This window comes from Podospora bellae-mahoneyi, chromosome 2 (assembly GCF_035222275.1).
Source record: "Podospora bellae-mahoneyi strain CBS 112042 chromosome 2, whole genome shotgun sequence".
NCBI lineage: Eukaryota > Fungi > Ascomycota > Sordariomycetes > Sordariales > Podosporaceae > Podospora > Podospora bellae-mahoneyi.
This window is the reverse complement of record NC_085881.1, coordinates 505,560-525,429: the sequence shown is the minus strand read 5'-3', so window position 1 is coordinate 525,429 and position 19,870 is coordinate 505,560. Positions and strand designations below refer to the sequence as shown.

The 19,870-nt window shown below is 51.7% G+C and overlaps 10 protein-coding genes across 10 annotated transcripts; 5 read left to right on the top strand and 5 right to left on the bottom strand.

Annotated features, from left to right (window-relative positions):
- Window positions 1-118: 118 nt before the first annotated feature.
- Window positions 119-710, top strand: QC761_0031440 (uncharacterized protein; the record flags this gene model as incomplete). The annotated part of the gene is made up of 2 exons (XM_062872263.1): window positions 119-254; window positions 535-710. The coding sequence occupies 2 exons, from the start codon at window positions 119-121 to the stop codon at window positions 708-710; spliced, it is 312 nt and encodes a 103-aa protein (XP_062734308.1).
- A 1,514-nt stretch (window positions 711-2,224) lies between these two features.
- Window positions 2,225-3,863, top strand: PEX29 (Peroxisome size and maintenance regulator; the record flags this gene model as incomplete). Its single annotated transcript, XM_062872261.1, has 2 exons — window positions 2,225-2,403; window positions 2,471-3,863. 2 exons carry the CDS (start codon window positions 2,225-2,227, stop codon window positions 3,810-3,812), a joined length of 1,521 nt encoding a protein of 506 aa, XP_062734306.1. The 3' UTR covers window positions 3,813-3,863.
- QC761_0031430 (uncharacterized protein) lies at window positions 2,527-3,259 on the bottom strand (the record flags this gene model as incomplete). The annotated part of the gene is made up of 2 exons (XM_062872262.1): window positions 2,527-3,062; window positions 3,234-3,259. The coding sequence occupies 2 exons, from the start codon at window positions 3,257-3,259 to the stop codon at window positions 2,849-2,851; spliced, it is 240 nt and encodes a 79-aa protein (XP_062734307.1). The 3' UTR covers window positions 2,527-2,848.
- Window positions 3,864-4,268: 405 nt separating the features above from the next.
- On the bottom strand, window positions 4,269-5,672 carry BTS1 (geranylgeranyl pyrophosphate synthetase; the record flags this gene model as incomplete). The annotated part of the gene is made up of 1 exon (XM_062875789.1): window positions 4,269-5,672. One exon carries the CDS (start codon window positions 5,670-5,672, stop codon window positions 4,269-4,271), a length of 1,404 nt encoding a protein of 467 aa, XP_062734305.1.
- A 1,097-nt stretch (window positions 5,673-6,769) lies between these two features.
- On the top strand, window positions 6,770-8,519 carry QC761_200590 (uncharacterized protein). The gene is made up of 2 exons (XM_062875788.1): window positions 6,770-7,589; window positions 7,650-8,519. The coding sequence occupies exons 1-2, from the start codon at window positions 7,194-7,196 to the stop codon at window positions 8,109-8,111; spliced, it is 858 nt and encodes a 285-aa protein (XP_062734304.1). The 5' UTR covers window positions 6,770-7,193; the 3' UTR covers window positions 8,112-8,519.
- QC761_200580 (uncharacterized protein) lies at window positions 8,368-10,181 on the bottom strand. The gene is made up of 2 exons (XM_062875787.1): window positions 9,725-10,181; window positions 8,368-9,671 (listed from the first exon to the last, which is right to left on the bottom strand). Exons 1-2 carry the CDS (start codon window positions 9,908-9,910, stop codon window positions 8,646-8,648), a joined length of 1,212 nt encoding a protein of 403 aa, XP_062734303.1. The 5' UTR covers window positions 9,911-10,181; the 3' UTR covers window positions 8,368-8,645.
- Window positions 10,182-10,596: 415 nt separating this feature from the next.
- On the bottom strand, window positions 10,597-13,791 carry QC761_200570 (uncharacterized protein; the record flags this gene model as incomplete). The annotated part of the gene is made up of 1 exon (XM_062875786.1): window positions 10,597-13,791. The coding sequence occupies one exon, from the start codon at window positions 13,789-13,791 to the stop codon at window positions 10,597-10,599; it is 3,195 nt and encodes a 1,064-aa protein (XP_062734302.1).
- A 240-nt stretch (window positions 13,792-14,031) lies between these two features.
- Window positions 14,032-15,350, top strand: QC761_200560 (uncharacterized protein). Its single transcript, XM_062875785.1, has 3 exons — window positions 14,032-14,712; window positions 14,771-14,878; window positions 14,931-15,350. The coding sequence occupies exons 1-3, from the start codon at window positions 14,551-14,553 to the stop codon at window positions 15,165-15,167; spliced, it is 507 nt and encodes a 168-aa protein (XP_062734301.1). The 5' UTR covers window positions 14,032-14,550; the 3' UTR covers window positions 15,168-15,350.
- QC761_200550 (uncharacterized protein) lies at window positions 15,293-16,959 on the bottom strand. The gene is made up of 3 exons (XM_062875784.1): window positions 16,252-16,959; window positions 15,809-16,191; window positions 15,293-15,750 (listed from the first exon to the last, which is right to left on the bottom strand). The coding sequence occupies exons 1-3, from the start codon at window positions 16,336-16,338 to the stop codon at window positions 15,645-15,647; spliced, it is 576 nt and encodes a 191-aa protein (XP_062734300.1). The 5' UTR covers window positions 16,339-16,959; the 3' UTR covers window positions 15,293-15,644.
- DPB2 (DNA-directed DNA polymerase epsilon, subunit B) lies at window positions 16,557-19,374 on the top strand. Its single transcript, XM_062875783.1, has 2 exons — window positions 16,557-17,508; window positions 17,562-19,374. Exons 1-2 carry the CDS (start codon window positions 16,709-16,711, stop codon window positions 19,216-19,218), a joined length of 2,457 nt encoding a protein of 818 aa, XP_062734299.1. The 5' UTR covers window positions 16,557-16,708; the 3' UTR covers window positions 19,219-19,374.
- The last annotated feature ends 496 nt before the right edge of the window (window positions 19,375-19,870 follow it).

Sequence of the window (19,870 nt, the reverse complement as noted above, 5' to 3'; positions counted from 1 at the left end):
ACGGTATGCAAGGTGCACCTCGATATCATCAACGTCAAAGGAAGCACGACATGTTCTGGAACCTTTTGCAGAGCCCGCGGAACACGTGGAGACTGCTTCACTTCATTCATCGAGGACAATGACAACCTACTCCTTCTCTCGATCACTCCGAGCAGGGCCATCGATCGGTTGCTTTGAGGCTGGCTGGATCGTGCAAACACATCTCCCGTCACCTGGACCGACGTTGGCCCCCGTCCCACCACATAAAGTTTACGGTAAGAAACCCTTATATTTCTGCCTCTTTCTGCCTCTCTCTGCCTCTCTCTGCCTCTCTCTGCAGCTCTTCTCTTCTTCTGCCTCAAAACATGATAGAATTACAACAACCACAGGGCGTGTCAGCTCCTCATATATCTGTCACTCGATTGATTGGATATGAATCACGACAGCTCCTAACTTAGTCAGTTGCAAACGAACCGCTCGGCTCAGTATGGTACGTGCGTCCAGGGGCATGTGGGGCCATGAATAGGAGACTGAATCTTTTTTGGAGATTTCCAGAGTCGCAGAGCAATGCAAAAGAGGCATCGGGCAAAGGAAACAAAAACAAACTCGAAACTGTCGGCCCTCTAGCACGGCGCTACGGGAGCAACATGCAGGAGGAAGGCTGCCCTTGCAGCACAATGCCAGTATTGTCCCATTCAAGGCACGGCAACACTTCAGATGCTAGCTGTTAGTGGCGTCGACTCGTCGACGGTGAGGAGGGGACCGCCAAAAACACCACCAAGCCAGCAAACTCTGCCTGGCTGTCTTCAAAACGGGAATGACGAGCACAGTCTCTGCTGCCAGCGGGTTCCGCTCGGCTTCTGCGGTCCTTGCTTGGCACCACTCACCTTCCAGCATCGAGAGCTTCCCAGCCTGCCACCTGTGCACCGCGCTGCTGCAAACCCCTCTTCCAGGTATCGTGTTGCGAAGAAGCGGTGTCCCTACATACCTAGATCTATCTGTACATGTGCCTGAATGGGTCCATCGGCACATCGTGCCTATCAACAACACAGCAACCAGCACGACCTTGCTTGTTGTCGACTACCTGGCTGTTGTTTGTTTGCTTAACAGAGGGCATTAAGACGGTTTAGGAATTGACCTCAGCAACCCGGCCCCTCATCCCGGCTCGTTATTATGCGACAATGGATTTCATCTTGAAAGGCATCTCGACTATCGACCCGGAAATGCCCCGAGCCGTCATGGCCATTGGCTCTTCAGATAGAAGGGCGAGTTATATCCCTAATTTCCGATCTTGTCTCATCGAAACTGGCCGGGGAGATAATAATGTTCGGTTGTTGACTGTTTTTGGATGCAGAACCAACCGGTGGTATGGAGTAGTATTGATGCATTTCCCAGTTCATTCCGATTTTCGAGAACATTTCGGCCACGCGCCAACCACGCGTGCCAGGCGCGCTATACTACGCCGTATTATCATCAGTAAATGTCGTAGCTCATCTCCTGTCAACGTTCTTGATGTAGCATCAAACAATGGTGAGGCTCCTCGTTCTTGGAGAAGCCATCGGACACGGCGGAGAAAAGCAGGATTCGCGGGACCCTGCAGATGGCCTGCCGAATTCCGTACCTTTTAGCGGAGTGACGGCCCCGGATGTAGCCACCGAACCCGGCGCTCCGGTACGAACGGGCGTGCTTCAGCGCGTGGTTTTGGGAATCGCATGTTTTGGTCGTACACTCTTATTCCACGCAAGTTGGCCGAATGGTGTGATATGGCGTTCCGTGAAATGTAACAAAGATGCTGATTATTTATGCACAAATGTCCTTTCTGCTGTACTTTGCAGCACCTAAACGTAGCGCTTGTCTTGGCCCAGTTTTGTGGCATGTGACGTTGTGTGGCCCGGGCTTGAGAGGTTCACCAGTGACGACACCAGACACGCAACCTCAGTCTTACAGCCACCACCTGAATCTTATCGGCATCTCCCCTTCAACAATTGTAACAGCCTCATCTACCGAGCACCCGTCAACGGTTGAATCCATTCTTTCATCGAGACTCCTGCGTATCGCGCAGTTCGACTCCTGGGACCGGCTCTCATCCAGACTTGACCATCGAACTGGTTGTGGGGCTCTCATGAGTGATGCATGAGATTCACATGCATCCAAGAACAGAATAGTGAGACAGAATCATCAACACTCTGGTCTTCAGCGCATAATCATCGATAAACATCACGATCGCCCTTGACTTATTATCACGATGGTGGATGAACTGGAAGAACAGCTATTGACTGCCGCCGATGAATCCGTCATGCCAGAAGGTGATGAAAGCCAACCATCACAACCACAAGATCATCAATCTCGCTCGGCGAGGAAAGTAAAAAGCTTGAAGAATGGTATATTTCGGGCTGCAAGTATACAAGACAAACTACTAGAAAAGTAGGTCTTTTGTGTTTTTCCACTCTTCTAATTTCGAGCCCTGGTATGCTAACCACTTCTCATACAGACTTCTATCACAAGTGATACCAGCAGAAGATGGTCACACACAAACACCCTCCATCATGGGAGGTGACGACCCTCCAGGCTTTGCCGAACGACCCGGATTCTCTATCCCTTTGATGTCCAACAACTTCCGCCGCTTCAACGCTCGCATTGGTGTGGTTTTCAAATTCCAGTCTCGAGCTCTGAAAGTGCTTTCATGGCGCAAACCAGCCCACACCCTCTCCCTCCTCGCAGTCTACACCTTCGTCTGCCTCGACCCCTACCTCCTCTTCGCACTTCCCCTCGCGATAGCCGTATTCTTCATCTTCGTCCCCTCCTTCATCACCCGTCACCCTGCCCCGTCAACATCCTCCGACTCCGACCACCAAGTCCGAAACCTAGGCTATTCCCCCCGTGGCCCTCCTTTAGCACCAGCTCGCAACTTCCAGCCCACCAAAGAGCTGTCCAAGGACTTCTTCCGCAACATGGGTGACCTCCAAAACGTCATGGAGGATTTCTCCGTCGTCCACGACAAAGTCGTGACTCTAATCGTCCCCGTCACCAACTTCTCCGACGAGGCGCTCTCATCCGCTATTTTCGTCGGGCTATTCGCCGCTCTGGTAGTAATGCTCATATCAGCCCACCTCATCCCCTGGCGCTACCTCATGCTTGTGGGGGGCTGGGGTGCCATATTGTCTGCTCACCCAACAATCAACAGGCTTGTCGCTCAAGCCACGGAGCAGTACCTTCACCACAATCCCACGCTCTCTTCGCCGACCGACCCTCACCCGGTTAAAATCCCCACCGTTGACATCCCAGCTTTGCTATCGAAGGAAATAATCCTCGACTCCGCCCCTGAAACCCGCGAGGTGGAAATCTTTGAACTTCAACGGTTGAGTCATTACCCCGGAGGGGAGTGGGAACCATGGGTTTTTTCCCCCTCGCCATACGACCCTTTATCAGCCCAACGCATCTCCGGGCAGCGACCGCAGGGAACGAGATTCTTTGAGGATGTCCAGCCGCCAGAAGGGTGGGAGTGGTCAGAGAAGAAGTGGGGGCTTGATCTGTGGAGCAGGGAGTGGGTAGAGGAGAGGATTATTACGGGCGTGGAGATTGAGACGGAGGGGGAGAGGTGGGTTTATGATATCGCCTCTTCTTCGGAAAAGTCTGCTGGTGGTGGTGGGGGGATGGGGACGATTGGGGAGGAAAGTGAGAAGGAGCCGGTGAGGAGCGGTAATCAGGCTACCCCGATGAGGCAGAATGGGGGGATGAGTTGGGAGGAGGGGGAGGAGGGGATGGGACGGAGGGGGGAGTGGAGGAGAAGGAGGTGGGTGAGGATGGTGAGGAGGAAGAATGTTACTGGCTAGGTTAACAGAACTACAGAATGATAGAGGATAGGTTTATGAATGGGATGAGTTATGATCATGCTTCTTTCCGTTTGTGAGACTGGTTACACTGCTTTGGTTGCAACTTGAGGTTTACCGCGTGGCTGGAAATTGGTGTTGCTGCCCGTGGTGGACAAAGAGATAGAGAATGCCAAGGAAGAAAAATATGAAACCCTAACGCGCAATACGCTTCATAACTTTATGCGCTGCTAGGTAAAGATTTCCTTAAACATATTCTCCTAATCATATTCCCCTAATCTTATTCCCCATATTAAAAGGCGCAAGTTGAAGATTATTACACCTTCCTGAGTTGCAATACCGGTTATTCTGTCCACTTCATCATAGGTATCATAGGTATTGGCTCTTAAACAAGAACAGATCGCTCAACTCCTCGCCACACAATAGAGAAAGATCCTGCTCTAAAGATAACCATTGCGATCAATCAATAACAACCCTATCCAAAATCTTATGCACCAACACCGCCCTCCCCTTCCCCTCATCCAGCTCATCTGCCATTCTCCTCGCCCTCTCAATCAGCGTGTGTACCACCTTCTTCGTATACTCAAAGCTCCCCGTGCTCTGCATATACGAAACCGCATACCTCTTCACCTCCTCATTCGTAGTCTTTTGCCTCAAGATATTCAGCAACTGGGAATTAGACGGATTGCTCCTGATGCTGTGGATGACCGGAAACGAAAACTTTCCTTCCGTCAGGTCCTCGCACATGCCCTTGTTGGCGGTGTACTCCCTGCTCCAGAGATTCTGGTAATCATCCGCGATCTGGAAGATCAACCCAATAACATTGACAAGGGGGATGCAATCCGTCAGGCTGCGGGATTCAGCTTGCATCAGCTTGATGCCCAGCCTGAATAACCCGCCCGTTTTGTTGCCCACCATCTCGAGGTACTCGTCTTCGGTGGGGCAGGTGAGGGTGTCGCGCCAGTAGAGGTCCATTCCCTGGCCGCGGTGGAGGTTCAGGAGCTCTTCGGCAAAGATGTTGACTACTTTTGGGTTCTTGAGCTTCTGGAGCTCTTGGAGGGCAACAAAGTAGATGTAGTTGGACGAGTTGATTGTTTGGGGAATACCGTAGATGGTGTGCGCCACCGGGAGACCCCGGCGGAGGAGAGAGTTATCTTCTACGTCGTCGACCAGGAGGGAGGCTGTATGAAGCATCGAAACCACCTTGGTGATGGTTTCTTTGGATTCTTTTGGCACTTCGAGAAAGGCGTCAAAGGCGTTGACGAGGGCGGATCTAAAGTCTTTGCCTGGGTGGCCGTTGAGGTAATCATATGGGGCTGTGAGGACCTTGTCCTTCTGTTCTGTCCATAGCCTCTTGGTGTTGAGGAAGAAATCCTCGGTTGCGAAACGGGAGGGGTCTGGCGGTTGTTGTTGAGCCATTGCGTTTGAGGGAAACGAGGAATTGGAAGTAACAGAAGGTTTGCGACTTTGATGGCGGGTATGGCCAGGTGTTGTCTGACTAGGGTTTGCAGCGGAGCCTGATAGCCAACTGCTCTCTAGGATGGTTTTAGAATTTGGTTTTGTTGAAGCTGGTGGGACTGTCGAGGCAGCGAAGTTTGACGATGTAGTCCGAGGAGGGATGACAGCAGGTGACTGCAGGAAGGGTATCTGTGTAGGAGCCTGGGGATGAGGGGCAGCTGCGGGATTGTTGAACGAGGAGGGATGAAGAGGAGAGGAACTGTCCATGGTTGCCTGATGCTTGCGGCGCGGGCTTTTAAAAAGCAGCCTCCGCGTCCTCGAGGCTTCCAACGATCGGGATTTGGAAGGTACCGTGGTGGGGCGCGATCTCGGATCGTGGGCGGCACTCGATGTTGGTGACGACATGCGATCTGTGAGCTCCAGTGTAGCTCTGTTTAATCGCCAAGTTGACGGTTAGCTCCAGCTCTCCTGTTTACCCCACTATCAATGTCAGGACACAGCCATCAGCCCAGTTCCTGCAGACATGATGGCAAGGAACCCGTGCAAATCTGTAAATCACCAGAGGAGGTAAAACAAATGACAATCTTCACTGCTGCAAATCGGGCCTTTCTCTCCACCATGTCTTGGGTGACAGCGACAGCACTATTGGGTTGTGAGGTGGGATAGATGATGGTGGGGTAAATTTGCATGTGCTCGTTGAAGATCCCGAAACATAGACAAGAAAAGAAATTGTCCGCAAGCTCACCGGGAAGAATTGAGAAAATTAGGAATTTAATTGGATTGAATAGACTTTCGTCGAAATGCCAAACTCGTACAGAGTCCGTGGGCTGCTGTCTCTGTGTCAACCCAAGCACTCCTCCAGGCGTTTTCGATGCGAAATAGCGGCTCCTCTGACAGGTATAGCTACACGCCGAAGGCTGTGCTTTGTGGTAATAAATATTTACCACTGCAACAAAGCCTTTGGAGGTAGGGAACAGACGGTTGGTTGGTTCTTTGGCCAAAGCTAAGCCACAGACATTGGTTGGTGAGATGTGGGAGCGGGAGACTTTGATGAGCTGAGCTGACCGTCAAAGCATTGAGAGTGAATGGAAGAGATCCAAGATTTCTGATCAAGGGATCGCTACTGAGCTTCTAGAGTATCTGTCAAAATAAAAAGAAATAGACATTGTGAAGGGCGGGCAAAAGCAGCAAGTCCGACAGAGGAAGCGGTATAAAAAAGGAGACAAACCCCCTCCCTTGCGGATCTGGTTTCAAAGTTGCATACTGTCCCTTTTCCATGCGTCCTTGGACTCTTGTGCCATGCCCTGGACTTGAATGCTTTGGGTCTGGTTCTGGAAGTCTGATGCAAGTGTTGGATGGGAATGTTGCTCAAGAGGTTCCACAAGCATTGAAACAAAACGCACGGCCCCGCTTCCCCAGTTTGAGGTTGAGTGATCACTGTTCGGCAGGTGGGCAGCTAGATCCTTATCTTATCAGCCAGTTGCTGTGGCACCCAATGCTTGATTGTTCGACAGTGGACTCGATATCCCGCCAGTTTGGACCAAGCTCAAGTCCAACCGGCGCGACAGAGCATCTCGAGTCAGTCTGGCACTCTTTTGCGTCCGAAGACTCTCTGCGTACCGTCCTCTCTCACTTTCCCGTCGATACCCGCTTGCGTTTTTACTTCGACTGTATACAACCGGCCCGTAACCATCACCGCGCCCACTTATACCGCCTGTCGCGATACTGCGTCCAACCTCTAGGAAAACCAACCACCCGAGCAGTTCGTGCGCAAGCAATACAGATTCAGGAGTGCCGCTCGCCAACCGTGGCACTTCTCTTATACTATCGACTATACGTGGCGAATTCGCATTGTGAAATCTCAATACTCGAGGCAACAAATCGACGAAGCACGCGAGCGCAACAGTCCAGGATTAGCAGTACAAGATGGAATCATTACTCTCTCTCGCTTTCGATAACCTCTCGTCCTTCGATGGTTCTAAAATCAAAAAGGGGCTAAGGCAGGTCGAAGGCCTTCTTGCTCAGATCTGCCTTGCCGGCCAAGGTAGCCCCAAGAAACAAGGAGAAAACCAACAACAACCACCGCGCCGAATGCTCGCAGACCTCTCCCCTGATCCAGCTTTTCGAGAATTCTTCAAGCTCCAGGAGGGATTTGAATGGAACGTCGCGCAGCGTCTTCTCACCACACTCGACTGGCTCGTTGTGCGAGGAGGAGATGGATCGTACGACATGTTGATAGTCAACACGCTGGATCTCATCCAGGGCGTCTTGCTTTTGCACCCGCCAAGCAGGGTGCTTTTTCAGCGCAGCGTACATATGAACGTAAGATACGCCCGCCATTCCAGCTTCCCCGCCAGTTCTAACATGTATCCTCATCTTCAGCTTCTTCTCGATCTTCTCGAACCCATCAACTCCCCTGCCATCCAATGCGCCACAATAATCACCCTTGTCGTTGCCCTTCTCGACATGCCGCAAAATATTCGAGTATTTGAAGCCCTTGACGGTCTACTTACCGTAACCTCCCTGTTCAAGTCCCGTGAGACCGGCAGAGAGGTCAAGTTCCGCCTCACGGAATTCTTGTACTTTTACCTGACGCCAGAAACACCAAATATCCCCAAACCAGACAGAACGAGTGTGATTGCGGGGCCAGAGTTAATCCCAGGTAGCCCAGGAAAGTCCAAACTGCTTGCAAGCGGTGGCAGGCAAAGGTCAAAGAGTGAAAGTGGGAACACGCTGAGTGTGGATGCCAAGAAGCAGCACCTTGACCGGTATCTACCAGGGGTAGTGGACGAGTTGTTGAAAGATCTGGATACGTATAAACCATTTGGGGGTATTCTGAGCTAAGCGGAGGTGTTGTTCTTGTTCTCTCCATTTTTTTCTGTTTTGTTAGGAGAGCATTATGGCTGTTGTGGCTGTTTGCATGTTTTTTCCTTGTCTGAGTTTGCTTCTCTTATTTCGCTAGGTCGATGCCGGGATTCATTTCCTGCGCAGTCCTAGCTCACAGTTACTTACCACTGCACGCATTTGAAGAGCGGAAAAGACTGTGGATTACAACCTGTCAAGGGGTCGATAGGCAGAAAGATTTTTCAAGGGTTATAGAAAGAGGCGTGGAGTCCAGGAGTTTTAGATACCATTATATACCAAAACATGGCCTACGGCAAATATGTGCCAGGCTTCCTATTTTACACAACATCTGTGTTGCGGCAGATGGAATCAGTCAGCCTTTACATATAAAGACAATATTTGGAGCCCACAAAGACCTGGGTCTTGATCATCATTAAAACATACGTATATCAGATTCCTCCCCCACCAACCAGCCATTATATCATCGCTATCCGCTGGAACTCCAAACCAACACAAAGTCTTGACTATCAAGAACTAAACCGCGACTCCTCCCGGGACAATCGTCCAAAGCGAAACCCCCCAATACCACCCCGCCACTGCCATTGCCCCAAAGCTCATCCCAAACGCCATCAAAAAGTTCACATCGTTATTATCAAGCAAGTCCCACCCAGTAATCACCTCCCGAGAAGGCCTCTCATCCCCAAAACTCGACTTCCTCTGCTTATTCTTCGGGTCATACCTCTTCTTCATATCCACAACGTGATCCCCCTCCTCCACAGCAGAAGACCCCGCAGTCTCCTCAACCGCATCCTTCCCCTCGCCACGAAGAAGCTTAGCCTTGATCTCCGCTCCCGCATCCTCCTCCTGCCCAGGTTTGTGATGATGACCAGGGATAACAACCGGACTAGCAACCAACACCCTCTCCCCCCCCTCCCCCTCGACAATCTTCCCGCTCCTAACATCTTTGACGCTCCTCTGGAACAGGCCTCCGAGAACAGAATCCATCACACTGCCCAGCAAACCCGAGACCGTCAACCCTAAAATGAGAGCTTGCCGTTCCTTGACATCCCAGGGCTGCCCTCCACCGGGCAAGGTCTTTGAATCGGCGGTGCAAAACGGCAGGAACAAGACAGAGGTGGTGACGATGATTATACTTCCCAACAACCCCGCTCCCAACCCTACAAGGGTGACACCCCCGTTTGTACCCCGGGGCACTTTTTTCAGCTTCCAGCTTGTGATCAGCCTTGGAGAGGACTTTGACAGGATCCCGAGTTCGGAGGAGAACGTGTCGGCTGCCACGCAGGCGTAGTTTGCGATTATACCGATGACTAGGAGGTCGCCTTTCCATGAGAAGCAGAGGGTGCCGTTGTCCGGGGAGGAGGGGTTGGACAAAAGGGCTTGTTTCCTTGCGTGAAGTTGATACGCGTGAAGGAGGGTGAGGATGGTAGCGGTTAAAGAGTTGGCGAAGACCTGGACGTGGGTACGGGGCCCTTCGCCGCCGCCCGAGGGGGAGGAGCCGGTTGCTTTGAGGGTGAGGGTTGCTTTGATGTTTTCTTTTACCTGTGAAGAAGATCAGTGATGAGGTAGGGAGATGGGGAGGGGGTGAAACATACGTGAGTGGCTCTTGTTCCTGCCAGGAAGAAGACGACTAGCAGAACGAAGGGGAGGTTCCAGGGGTGGACTGCGTGAGCGATGGCGGTGAGGGCTGCAGCGAAGATACCTAACGGAGTGAGGCTGTTCTTGCTGTAGGCGCGGTAGACCAGCGCCAGAGTCGCTGGCGCGGCGATGATGAATTTCATGATGTTGGAATTTCACTCTGTAGCGCTGTTTGTATGTGGTGCTGTAAGCTTGTGATGCCGTAAGCCAAGATCGCTGCGAATGCCAGATAAGAGCGGCTAAGGAGCAATTTAGAACATTGTCTTTCACCGTTGGATTTGAGGGAGTGAGAAGTCCAATGATATTGTGTGAGATTTCGCTTTATTAGATTCAAAAAAAAACTTGGAACCAGTGTCATCAGATGTGTGAGTGAGACTGCCAGGTGATCATCGACAAGAGCAGGTAGTCGTAGATGTGATCGAAATGCATGCTTACATAAGGCCAGGTTGCCATTATGGGCAGCTCGGTTACAGACGCCGACGCTTGGGCCACATGTCTTGGACCTAGCTAGATTTGGACTTACACATCAAAACCACCCGTGCTCCCAAGTCAAACTCAATTGTAATCAAAACCTCCGATAAATGTGTATTAAAAGAACTACTTTCATAAGCAAAACACAAAGATGGCACAAGCCCATCCCAACAGGTGTGTTATTTCTCATCCCATAACTCTTAGGGTTGTATCAGAACCAGTAATCATTCCGTCCAGCCCGTCACCAATCATCTGACATTAATTATAACCGATAATCCTATCCCGGCATCTCAAACATCAACAAGCATTTCACCACATTACTCGTACACTTGGTTCCTGACAAGGACATATGACTTCCTCAGTGCGTGACAGTCCTCACAGCCTGTAGCACAACTCCAAACATTAATCCCCTTGCCACTTCCTCGATCTGTAAGCAGTCAAACAACCGTCCCAGTGCCTCGCTCGTCGCCGCCTGTCCCATAACTCCCATCAAGGCAGCCGGTACCCCACTCACGATCAGCAACTTCCTTGCCTTGACCCTCAAAGCTTCCTTTTCCTCGGCATTCATCTCTGCTGGCCACTTCTTCATCTCCTCTTCAGTAGGCATTACATTCTGCCTCAACTTCTTCAAATGGGCGGCGATTCCGGCGTCAGACGTATTGGCGTCAAGGACAGACTGCTGAATCAAGGTCTGGATTGACAACAGCGAGGGATTGCCGGGGCGGAGAAGAAATGACTTGGCGGCCGCGAGGAGTGTTCTCCGAATGTTCCAGGCCGAGGAGAGGGTGTACATTTCGTTGATGACGGCAAACATAAGCTCCACTGCTACCTTAGTCTCTTGCTCAGAGAGCTTTGTGTGCTGCTTCCCTGTCAATGGCGGGCCGTTAATCCGCTGACTGCTGAGGGTGGGCATCGTCAGCGAGCGGGAATGGTGAGTAAGATGCTCTGGTAAGCGCCCTTGGGGGCTAATGGGGGATTCGTAGTCGTCCGTGATCATGTCGGGTGGGGGAGGAAGACGGAACCCATCGAAACTGAGAATAGAAGGTGAACGTGCAGGCGCTCGGCTAGAAGTTCTGCTTTGCTCTCTGCTGTTTCTGGCCGACGCTCTTGATGGACGCAAGCTGGCTTCAGGTTCCGCATCACCTTGAGAGTTATAACTAGGACGACGATCCATAGCTGGAAGTTTGGGCGGCTGGGTGGCCACTACCGACGAGCGCTGGCTGTCTATGCTGTCACGAGTCTTGCTGGTCAACCGATTCAGCGACAGAGTACTGTCATTTCGAGAAAGGGTTGACATAGAAAGGCGACTGGCCGCTGTCACGTCCTGTAGGGCGGAAGGTGGTGGTGATGGGGCCGGCGCTGGCTTTTTCTGCGGTCCCAGTCCGATATTCCCCAACACTCCAGTCACGCCATCCATCACAGCTTTGGAGCCCTCCAAGGGTGCGCTCGCCAATACCCCCAACACGTTCTTGCCAATCTTTTCAAATGCCTGGAGGCCTGATTTTGGCTGGGGAAGATGCCCGTTGTCTCTCTCCATAAACTTTCTCAAGCCCTCGCTTTCAGCCAAACTCTGGTGCTGACAGGCGTCTTTCAGATAGCGCTCTAGTTCGATCCTCAAGGAAGTGCGGGTGTGGTTTTTCCAGGGAGGGAGCACATTGTGCTGCTGTGAGAAGATGACAGCACCTGATATAGTCGCAATCCGCCTCAACACTTCATGGAGTACCTCAAAGTCGCTGTACTTTCTGATGATCATCCAGCCAGGATAGAGTGTGGTGGCAGGTTCGATCTGAACTAGATAATCCCAGATGGGTTTAGACTTGATCGGCTTGTCACCAGGCTCATCGAGAACAGTGATGTTAGCGTTGTGTACCGTCAATGGTGGTTTGGCAGCCTCCACTGTAGAGTCAACCTCCGATCCCTCTCGAGCTAGGGGCACAAGCTGGTCGAAGCTGGTGAAGCCCGCTGTCGCTGCCACTGCTGATGGATTTTGCGATGCCGAAGGAGACGTTTGGCTCGAAGGTGTGGTGGCAGAAAGAGGTGTTACAGGCGTATTGACAACATCATTCTTGCTTGAAGAGCTATCGCTGCCGATGCTCTTTGACAGATCTTTTGTCGTGGTATCAACCGGCTTAGGTTGGGATGCTGAATACCCCTGGGTTTCCTGCCCATTCTGGGTTTCGTTTGTAGTCGTTGCTTCGTGGTGCTTCGGTTCGTTTTGAGACGACTCGGCCAAGAGCGTAGTCTCATCTGCAATCATCTGGTTCAGTCGTTTCATTTCTTCCATGGCCAGTTCCATCTCTTCCTCAGCTTTGCTGAGCTTCTTTTTGTGCGCCAAGGATTCTTTGCGCCTCGCCCGCTCATAATCAAAAGAATTCCTATTGCCCTTAGTGAGCCCGATGTTGCCCACGTTGCCGTCAATATCTGCAAACGCCACATCAGGACCAGTCTGCATTCCCACGTCGATAGCCTGATTGAGATCCGGCTCACCGGCCTCTAGAAGATAAACAATCCAGGAATTGATGAATTCAGGCTTTGAGAAAGACTGAAGTGTCATTTCCAAAACAACACCGGCCAGCATCTCCCTCAGAAGCACTCTGGCCGGTTCACATTCGTACGAGGAACGCTCCAAAAAGTTGAGCAGGTCTTCTGAAATCATTCGGAACTTGTTTGCCTGCTGCTTTTGGTTCAACAGGCTGGCCAGATTAGAGTCTGGATGAGCAGCCAGGTAATTGTAGACAGCATCCGCCGCTGAGAGCTTAGAGTCGGCCGGTAACTCTGTAAAGGCATTGGATAGTTCGGAAAAGAACACAACCACGATAGAGGACGAGTTTGTCAGAACGTCAAGAAACGCGTCGGCCGGTCGCTTTCTCGCAAGGTGGTTGCATGCCGACGTTAAGAACGCTGTAAGCGTCTTCCGACAAGCCAGTGGGAAGAACTTGTCTGATGACACGATTGGCGAGTACCACCACTTTACATAGTTGTCGACAACAGCATCGACGAGTTCATTCATGGCCTCACGGGTTTCGGGCCTCAGATCCTCAAATCCGCGAATCAAGGCACAATCCTGAGCGCCGGCGCCCTCCTCCTTCTCTTGAATGACCTTGTTTTTGGTCTCTAGCAGTCGTGCGAGGACGTCAATGCCTCTTTCACCGCGGACGATTCGTGCCACATCAGGGTTCCGTTGCTCCCATTGGATGAAAGTAACTATCCCGCCGAATGCCCCTATTAACACGAGACCGAGTCTCCCCAGGACCAGGTATGTCGTGGCAGCCAGACCAACGGCTACACCACCTAGTGTTTCTGGCGTTGCTGTGGACAGAAAGCGAAACACTTTGGTCGAAACACTGTCGTCTGTGGGCGGCGCATTCGGAGGGCTCGGAACTGCGTCGTCAGCAGCAGCAGCAGCAGCAACGATCGCTGCAACGGTGCTCTCGTCAAGTGTCGGTTTCTCGGTCGCAGCGGTCGCAGCTATCGCGCTGGGTTCGAGATCTTTGCGATCTTCCATTGTGCAATCGGGAGTCGCGCCCGAGCTAGGCGCATCTTGTTGGCTCATATAGAATTGTTGAAGCTTCGCTTCGACCGCGACGGGAGACACGGCTCACCGCAAGGGAGGATCGAACGATTTAAAGGTGGGAGAAGTGAGCGGGGCACGGCGCTTTGTCGCACCGTTGGGAAAGCAATCTGAATATAAAGCTTATAGAGGAAACCGAACAGGATTAGAAACAGGTTAAGTTGAGCTTGAGGAAGGCATTAAAGATATGTAAATGGTATTTCGATCACTTCCCAATCTCCCCCAGATTTCTGTTGAAGGACGAAACAAGCCCCAAGCTTTCTATATCTTTAGTCAATCAGGGGCCTTTCCCAGCAATTCAACATTCCGGGTTTCCACTCCTGACGGCCAAGACCGCCTGACACCTCGAACGGTGCCCGCTCAAGAGTCCGTGCTGCATCTGCCCAGCGACCCTAGAGTGGGGCATCGATTAATATCACAGTCGAGGTACCTCACACGTGAAAACGCGTCAAGACCACCAGCCCGGAAGGCACGTCACTATCAAGCCTTCGCGTTTGAGGCGTTGGGAAATTATTGGAAGCCTGGTTTTGTGAGAGATTTGATTTCACGAAGAGCTCACTGCTCAGCACTCCAGATACCTCTCTTCACTGCCCCGCAGTTCTTCTGAAAAAAAAACTTACCTCACAACCCAACGCAAAATTGGAACTTGATCAATCATACCGCTTCACTTACTACTTGACCCATTCATTCCCTTGTCAGTTATTTATCTCCTGTCACATATTGCGTTACCAACTCGCAATCATGTCGTCGTACAAGAAGAGAGGTCGCGTTCAGATCGAGAGCGATGAGGAAGACATTCCCCAGAGAAAGGCGGCCCCCGCCAAGAAGCAGAAGCAGGAGCGTCCCAAGGCCACTCCAAGCGGCGGCAAAGGCACAGATGGAGAGGGCAACGCTTACTGGGAGGTCTGTACTAATATTCCTTCCAATATGGCCGTTTCATTTTGACTAACATGTCCAATAGCTTGGCAACAATCGTCGTGTCGGTGCTTCAAAGTTCAAGAATGCCACTCTGGTTAATCTTCGAGAGTACTACACCACACCGGATGGCGAGTTGAGGCCTGGTAAAAAGGTAGGCGTCACAAATTTGTTTTTGTCATGAGAGTCATCTGACATAATGGTAGGGTATCTCGCTCTCTATTGACCAATACAAAGCCTTCCTCAAGGCCATCCCGCAATTGAACGAGGAATTGCGCTTGCAGGGGGTCGAGGTGGAAGATGTTCCTGCTGGAGTTGGCGGCAGTAGCAGTAAACCTGCCACAAAGACCGAATCCAAGAAAGCCAAAAAGTCCAACATTGAAGTGACGAGCGAGGAGGAGGAAGACGATGAAGAGGATGAAGACGAGGAGGACAATGAGTAGAGACTCGGCATAGTCTTTGGTCCTATTGATGCACGGCTCTGCAGCAGTTGTGCTATTCTTTCAATGTATCTGCTTTCTGATATGCTTCTGGTGGGTAAACGGTCGGGTAAATGGTATGGGTCAACCGGCAATAATGATTTGTATTCTACTATTTTGCTTTGCTCTGTCGATAGGTTTATGGGCTGGTCATATGAGTCCTCCACAAATCCCAGTCTTTATAATAATCGCTTGGACTCTTTCAACCATGAACATCAAAGTGTGCATCAACTTCGAAGTAAAGCTGGGTATAAGTTTGTATGCCAACCTATCGTACACAACTAACATCCTCCAGAGAATCATTACTTTTGCTCCTTGCTCTCTTCTTCGCGAAGCCTAGCTAGGAGCCTTTCTTGAAGAAATGGACTCAGCCCAAGACTGCGTTCATTTGATCAGCATCCACAATTACAAATGAGTGTAGTGATGGAAAACAATGAAAACTCACATTCCCTGATTCGTCACAATTCGGTACGTCCCACTCGGCTGGTAGTTGCCAACAATTTTACCTTTCCCATTGACCTCCACACTTCCAAAGATGTCCTCTGGCCTGTTCTGGCATGTTAATTCCACGACATATCTGTCATGCCAACGAGAACGGAACCTACCAAGCTATCCTCCCGAAATCAGGAGGATTTCTCGCGTCGCTCAGATGCACCCATCCACCAACTCCAGCTCCACCAGCACCGCCTTCGGCACTCGCACCACCGCCACCCCCAGCTCCCCTATCCTTTTTTCCTGGATTGTGAATGAAGGTAAATCCGCCAGGAGAGGCAAAAGCCTGAGCTTGAGCTTTCAAGCCGGGATCGTTGATGGCATGCTTGGTGAGGACCTCATCCAATATGGTGAGAAATTTAGGATTGTGCTGGAAGGACCTGGGGGTAGGTGGGATAGCGGTAGTGGTGCCAATGGCGAGTGAAGGTGTTGGTGGGTCTCTGGAGAGCAATGTGAGGAGATATGAAGAGTGTTGAGTTGGGTGAGGGAAGACTTTCTATAAGATTTGTTAGCTCTGCCCTACCTAATGAAAAAGATGGTGGGATTTCAGGCGTACGATGTTGGAGTTGTTAGGGAGGGTTGAAATGCCCCGCACCACACGGGGGAGCTGTCTTGGGACCTGGAGATGTGTTGACAGTATCATGGTGGGCAATTGATCAGATCCCTAAAGTCTTGAAAGATGGTCTTTGAAAATGAAGCTCTCGAGCTTTGCAATGCGACAATGACGGCATTGTGCTGAAGCTTTCTCGAGCTCCAATTGCCGCCAGCAGCGTAACCCCTGCTCATAGACCCCTGTCGCTATTGTGCCCCGCAAAACGCGCTAAGACGCGCGACCCTGAAGGATCAATTAACGCGCTTCCTGTTCCTGTCCTCCGACCTGACTTTTGTTTCCAGGACCAGGCAGTATCTGGAGACCAGAGCACCACACCACCCGACCGAACTGCTGCAAATACCAGACACCTATTTTCCTGCGATAGTACGAGTATAGAAGACATACAAAACAGACCGACAAAATGATGATCGTTTCCAGTCCCTCAAAGTCTCTCAAAAAGAAACAAAGCCAAGAAAACACCAGCCCCGAAAAGCGCAAACGCCCAAAACCTCCTCCCGCCCCTTTCTTCGGTGCTCGGAAGAATGTTGCAGCAGCAGAAACCCCAATCCCGTCTTCCTCGCCTGCTTTCGCAACTCCCGCCCACCCTTTGCGACCCTTCCAACCACCAGCGCCCGCCAAAGCTGCAATCCTACCTATTATCCTGCCCGCGCCTACGCTCCGACCCCTTGCCTTCAGAACTTTTACCAAGAAACACAATTTGACTCTTACATCCTCCGCTCTACAAGAACTAGCCTCTTTTATCGGCCGACACTGCGGGTCAGGATGGCGAGAGGAAGGGCTAGCGGAGAAGGTGCTGGAAGAGGTAGCCAGGGGGTGGAAGAACAGGAATGGCGGGGTGATTGTTGACGGCGCAAGCCCAGAGCTGAAGGATATACTGAAGAATTTGGAGGGAAATATGAGCGGTGGGAGGATTATCACGGGAGGTAATGGTCAGAGAGGTGGCCTCAGCCGGCAGAATAGTTTGATGCTGGAAGCAAGTGACGAGGCAGACCACTCCAAGACCAGGTTGGGGCTGCGCCCTACGGGTTTGGCAAGAGAGGACAGCCAGGCTAGTTTTGGTATGTCGGGTATTGGGTTGGGCGGGGAAGATGATGAGCTTGATGAGGATGGAAGCAAAGACGCAGGGAGGTGGTTGAAGGTTGTGTCGGCTTTTGAGCAGCCGAGGTTTACGTATAATGTGGCCAAGAAGCACTTTGAAAGGTGAGTGACCCCTTTCTACCCCCTGTCTCAACATTAGGCCTAACATCATTCAGAATAACAACTCCTCCAAGCCTCCTCCCACCGCCCTCTCACAAAACCGACAGCTTCCGCAACCGTTACCACATCATCCACCAACGTCTGTTGAGGAATGAATCCTTCCAAACCTCTGCCGTCACCTCCTTTTCCCGCTCATCCTCTAAGGCTTCTTTCCGCTCCCATAAAATCACCCCCATCGCCAACTTATTGGGTCGCCATGGCACCACTCACCTCCTGCTAGGCATGCTAATCGTCCTCCCCACCGGTGCCCTAGCCATATCCGACCTAACCGGAGCCATCACCCTTGACCTCTCTCACGCAGCAGCCATCCCCCATGACTCGGCCTGGTTCACACCAGGTATGATCGTCCTGGTAGACGGCATCTACGAAGAGGAAGAAGAATCCGTCGGCAAGGGACTGTCTGGCAGTTCGGGAGTAGGAGGCACGATAGGAGGCCGATTCCAAGGTTTCTTCATCGGACAGCCTCCCTGTGAGAAACGGCGTGCTACCTTGGGTGTTAGCGGGCTGGATGGCATGGCTGGGGACGAGGAGCATACCATTGGGGGTGGATTCGGATGGATTGATTTCCTCGGGGTAGGGAGTGAACGCGCCATTGGCAGCAAGATGAGAAAACTGGAACAGCGGCTGTTACGACAGCAACCCGCCGGCCAGCAACGATCACGGATCGTGATACTGGGTGAACTCAACCTTGACCAACCGAGGAGTTTGCAAGCCCTGAAAAAGGTGCTCAGTTTGTATGCCACCGACGGGGAAGGGGAGACACCGATGAGCTTTATCATTACCGGCAATTTCACCAGTTGCGGGGTGATGGCCAGCCATGGCGGGGGGGCTACGACGGGGACGGGAGGGGCGGGGAGTATAGAGTACAAGGAGTACTTTGACGCGCTGGCGTCGACGCTGGCGGATTTTCCCACCTTGTTGACCACGGCGATGTTTGTGTTTGTGCCTGGCGATAACGACGGGTGGGTTTCGGCTTTTGGGGGAGGGGCGGCGGTGCCGTTGCCGAGAAGGGGGGTTCCGGGGTTGTTCACCAGCCGGGTGAGGAGGATGTTTGCGGCGGCGAACCAAGAAGCGGGATTGACGGGGGAGAAGAAGGGGGGGGAGGCGGTGTGGACTAGTAATCCGAGTCGGTTGAGTTTGTTTGGGCCTTGTCATGAGGTGGTGGTGTTTAGGGATGACATCTCGGCTAGGCTGAGGAGGGCGAATGTGAGGTTGAAGGGGAAGGAGGCGGAGGGGGATGGGGATGTGGAGATGGCTGGGGCAACGCAGGACAATGGGGATGCTATGGAGGTGGATGGGGATGAGCAGCAGCAGGAGCAACGATCGTCACCGGTGGCAGATCCGAATGCGGTGCCGTATGATGTGCTGGCGGCAAGAAAACTGGTCAAGACGATTCTGGATCAGGGCTATCTGGCTCCATTCCGACAGTCGATCAGGCCGGTTCATTGGGATTACACTTCTCCGCTGTACCTCTACCCGCTTCCGACCGCGGTGGTGCTCGTTGATACGACCACTCTACCATTTTGCGTCACCTACGAGGGTTGTCATGTCATGAATCCGAGTAGCATTCTCGTGAGCGGGAAGAAGGGCGTGGCCAGGTGGATCGAGTATGAAGCTGGGAGGACCGGGAAAGTGAGGGAGTGCACATTCTAGTTTTTTCTTCCATTTTACCGAAAACACACCAAAGAGCCGAATGGGCTCTCGGTGATGAGTTAGATCATGAGTTCATAATTTTGCATGAAGGAACATGGGCCACAGCAAGGACAAGAGGCTGTTGTTATCTATCTATGCCAGCTACGCAAAAGCACATAGTATTCAGTTCCGCGTCATTGTATGTATATGAGTGGTTGAAGACGGCATCATATGATGGTCAGCAAGACTGTCATGGTTTTACGACGTTATGATGATTACCTATCTTCGACTCTGAGCTGGTAGTTGCGAGTAGAAAGTTGGCTGTGGTGTGGTCTTGTGGCTGTTGCAGCTGCCGGAGGAGGATGGTTACACGCATAATCCAGACTATTGGGTGATACTGGCGGTAGCGCGCCATCTTTGAGGAGGGGGGGACGTCGTTTTTACATATGGGTCAAGTGTGTTAGTTGGCGGCGTAGTTCAGAGACAACTTGGCTTTGAGGTTTTGTCGCGAAAAGGGAGTCAAGATGTCAATATCTCATCAAGGATTCTCTGGCTGCTTGTCAGCTTCTGTTGTTATACTTCACACAAGTTCAATAGTTCAACTGCGGGTGAGATGGAGTTGTCAGAGCTGCATAATTCTTTTTCTTGTGTTCAGTTCCTAGAGAGTAGTATT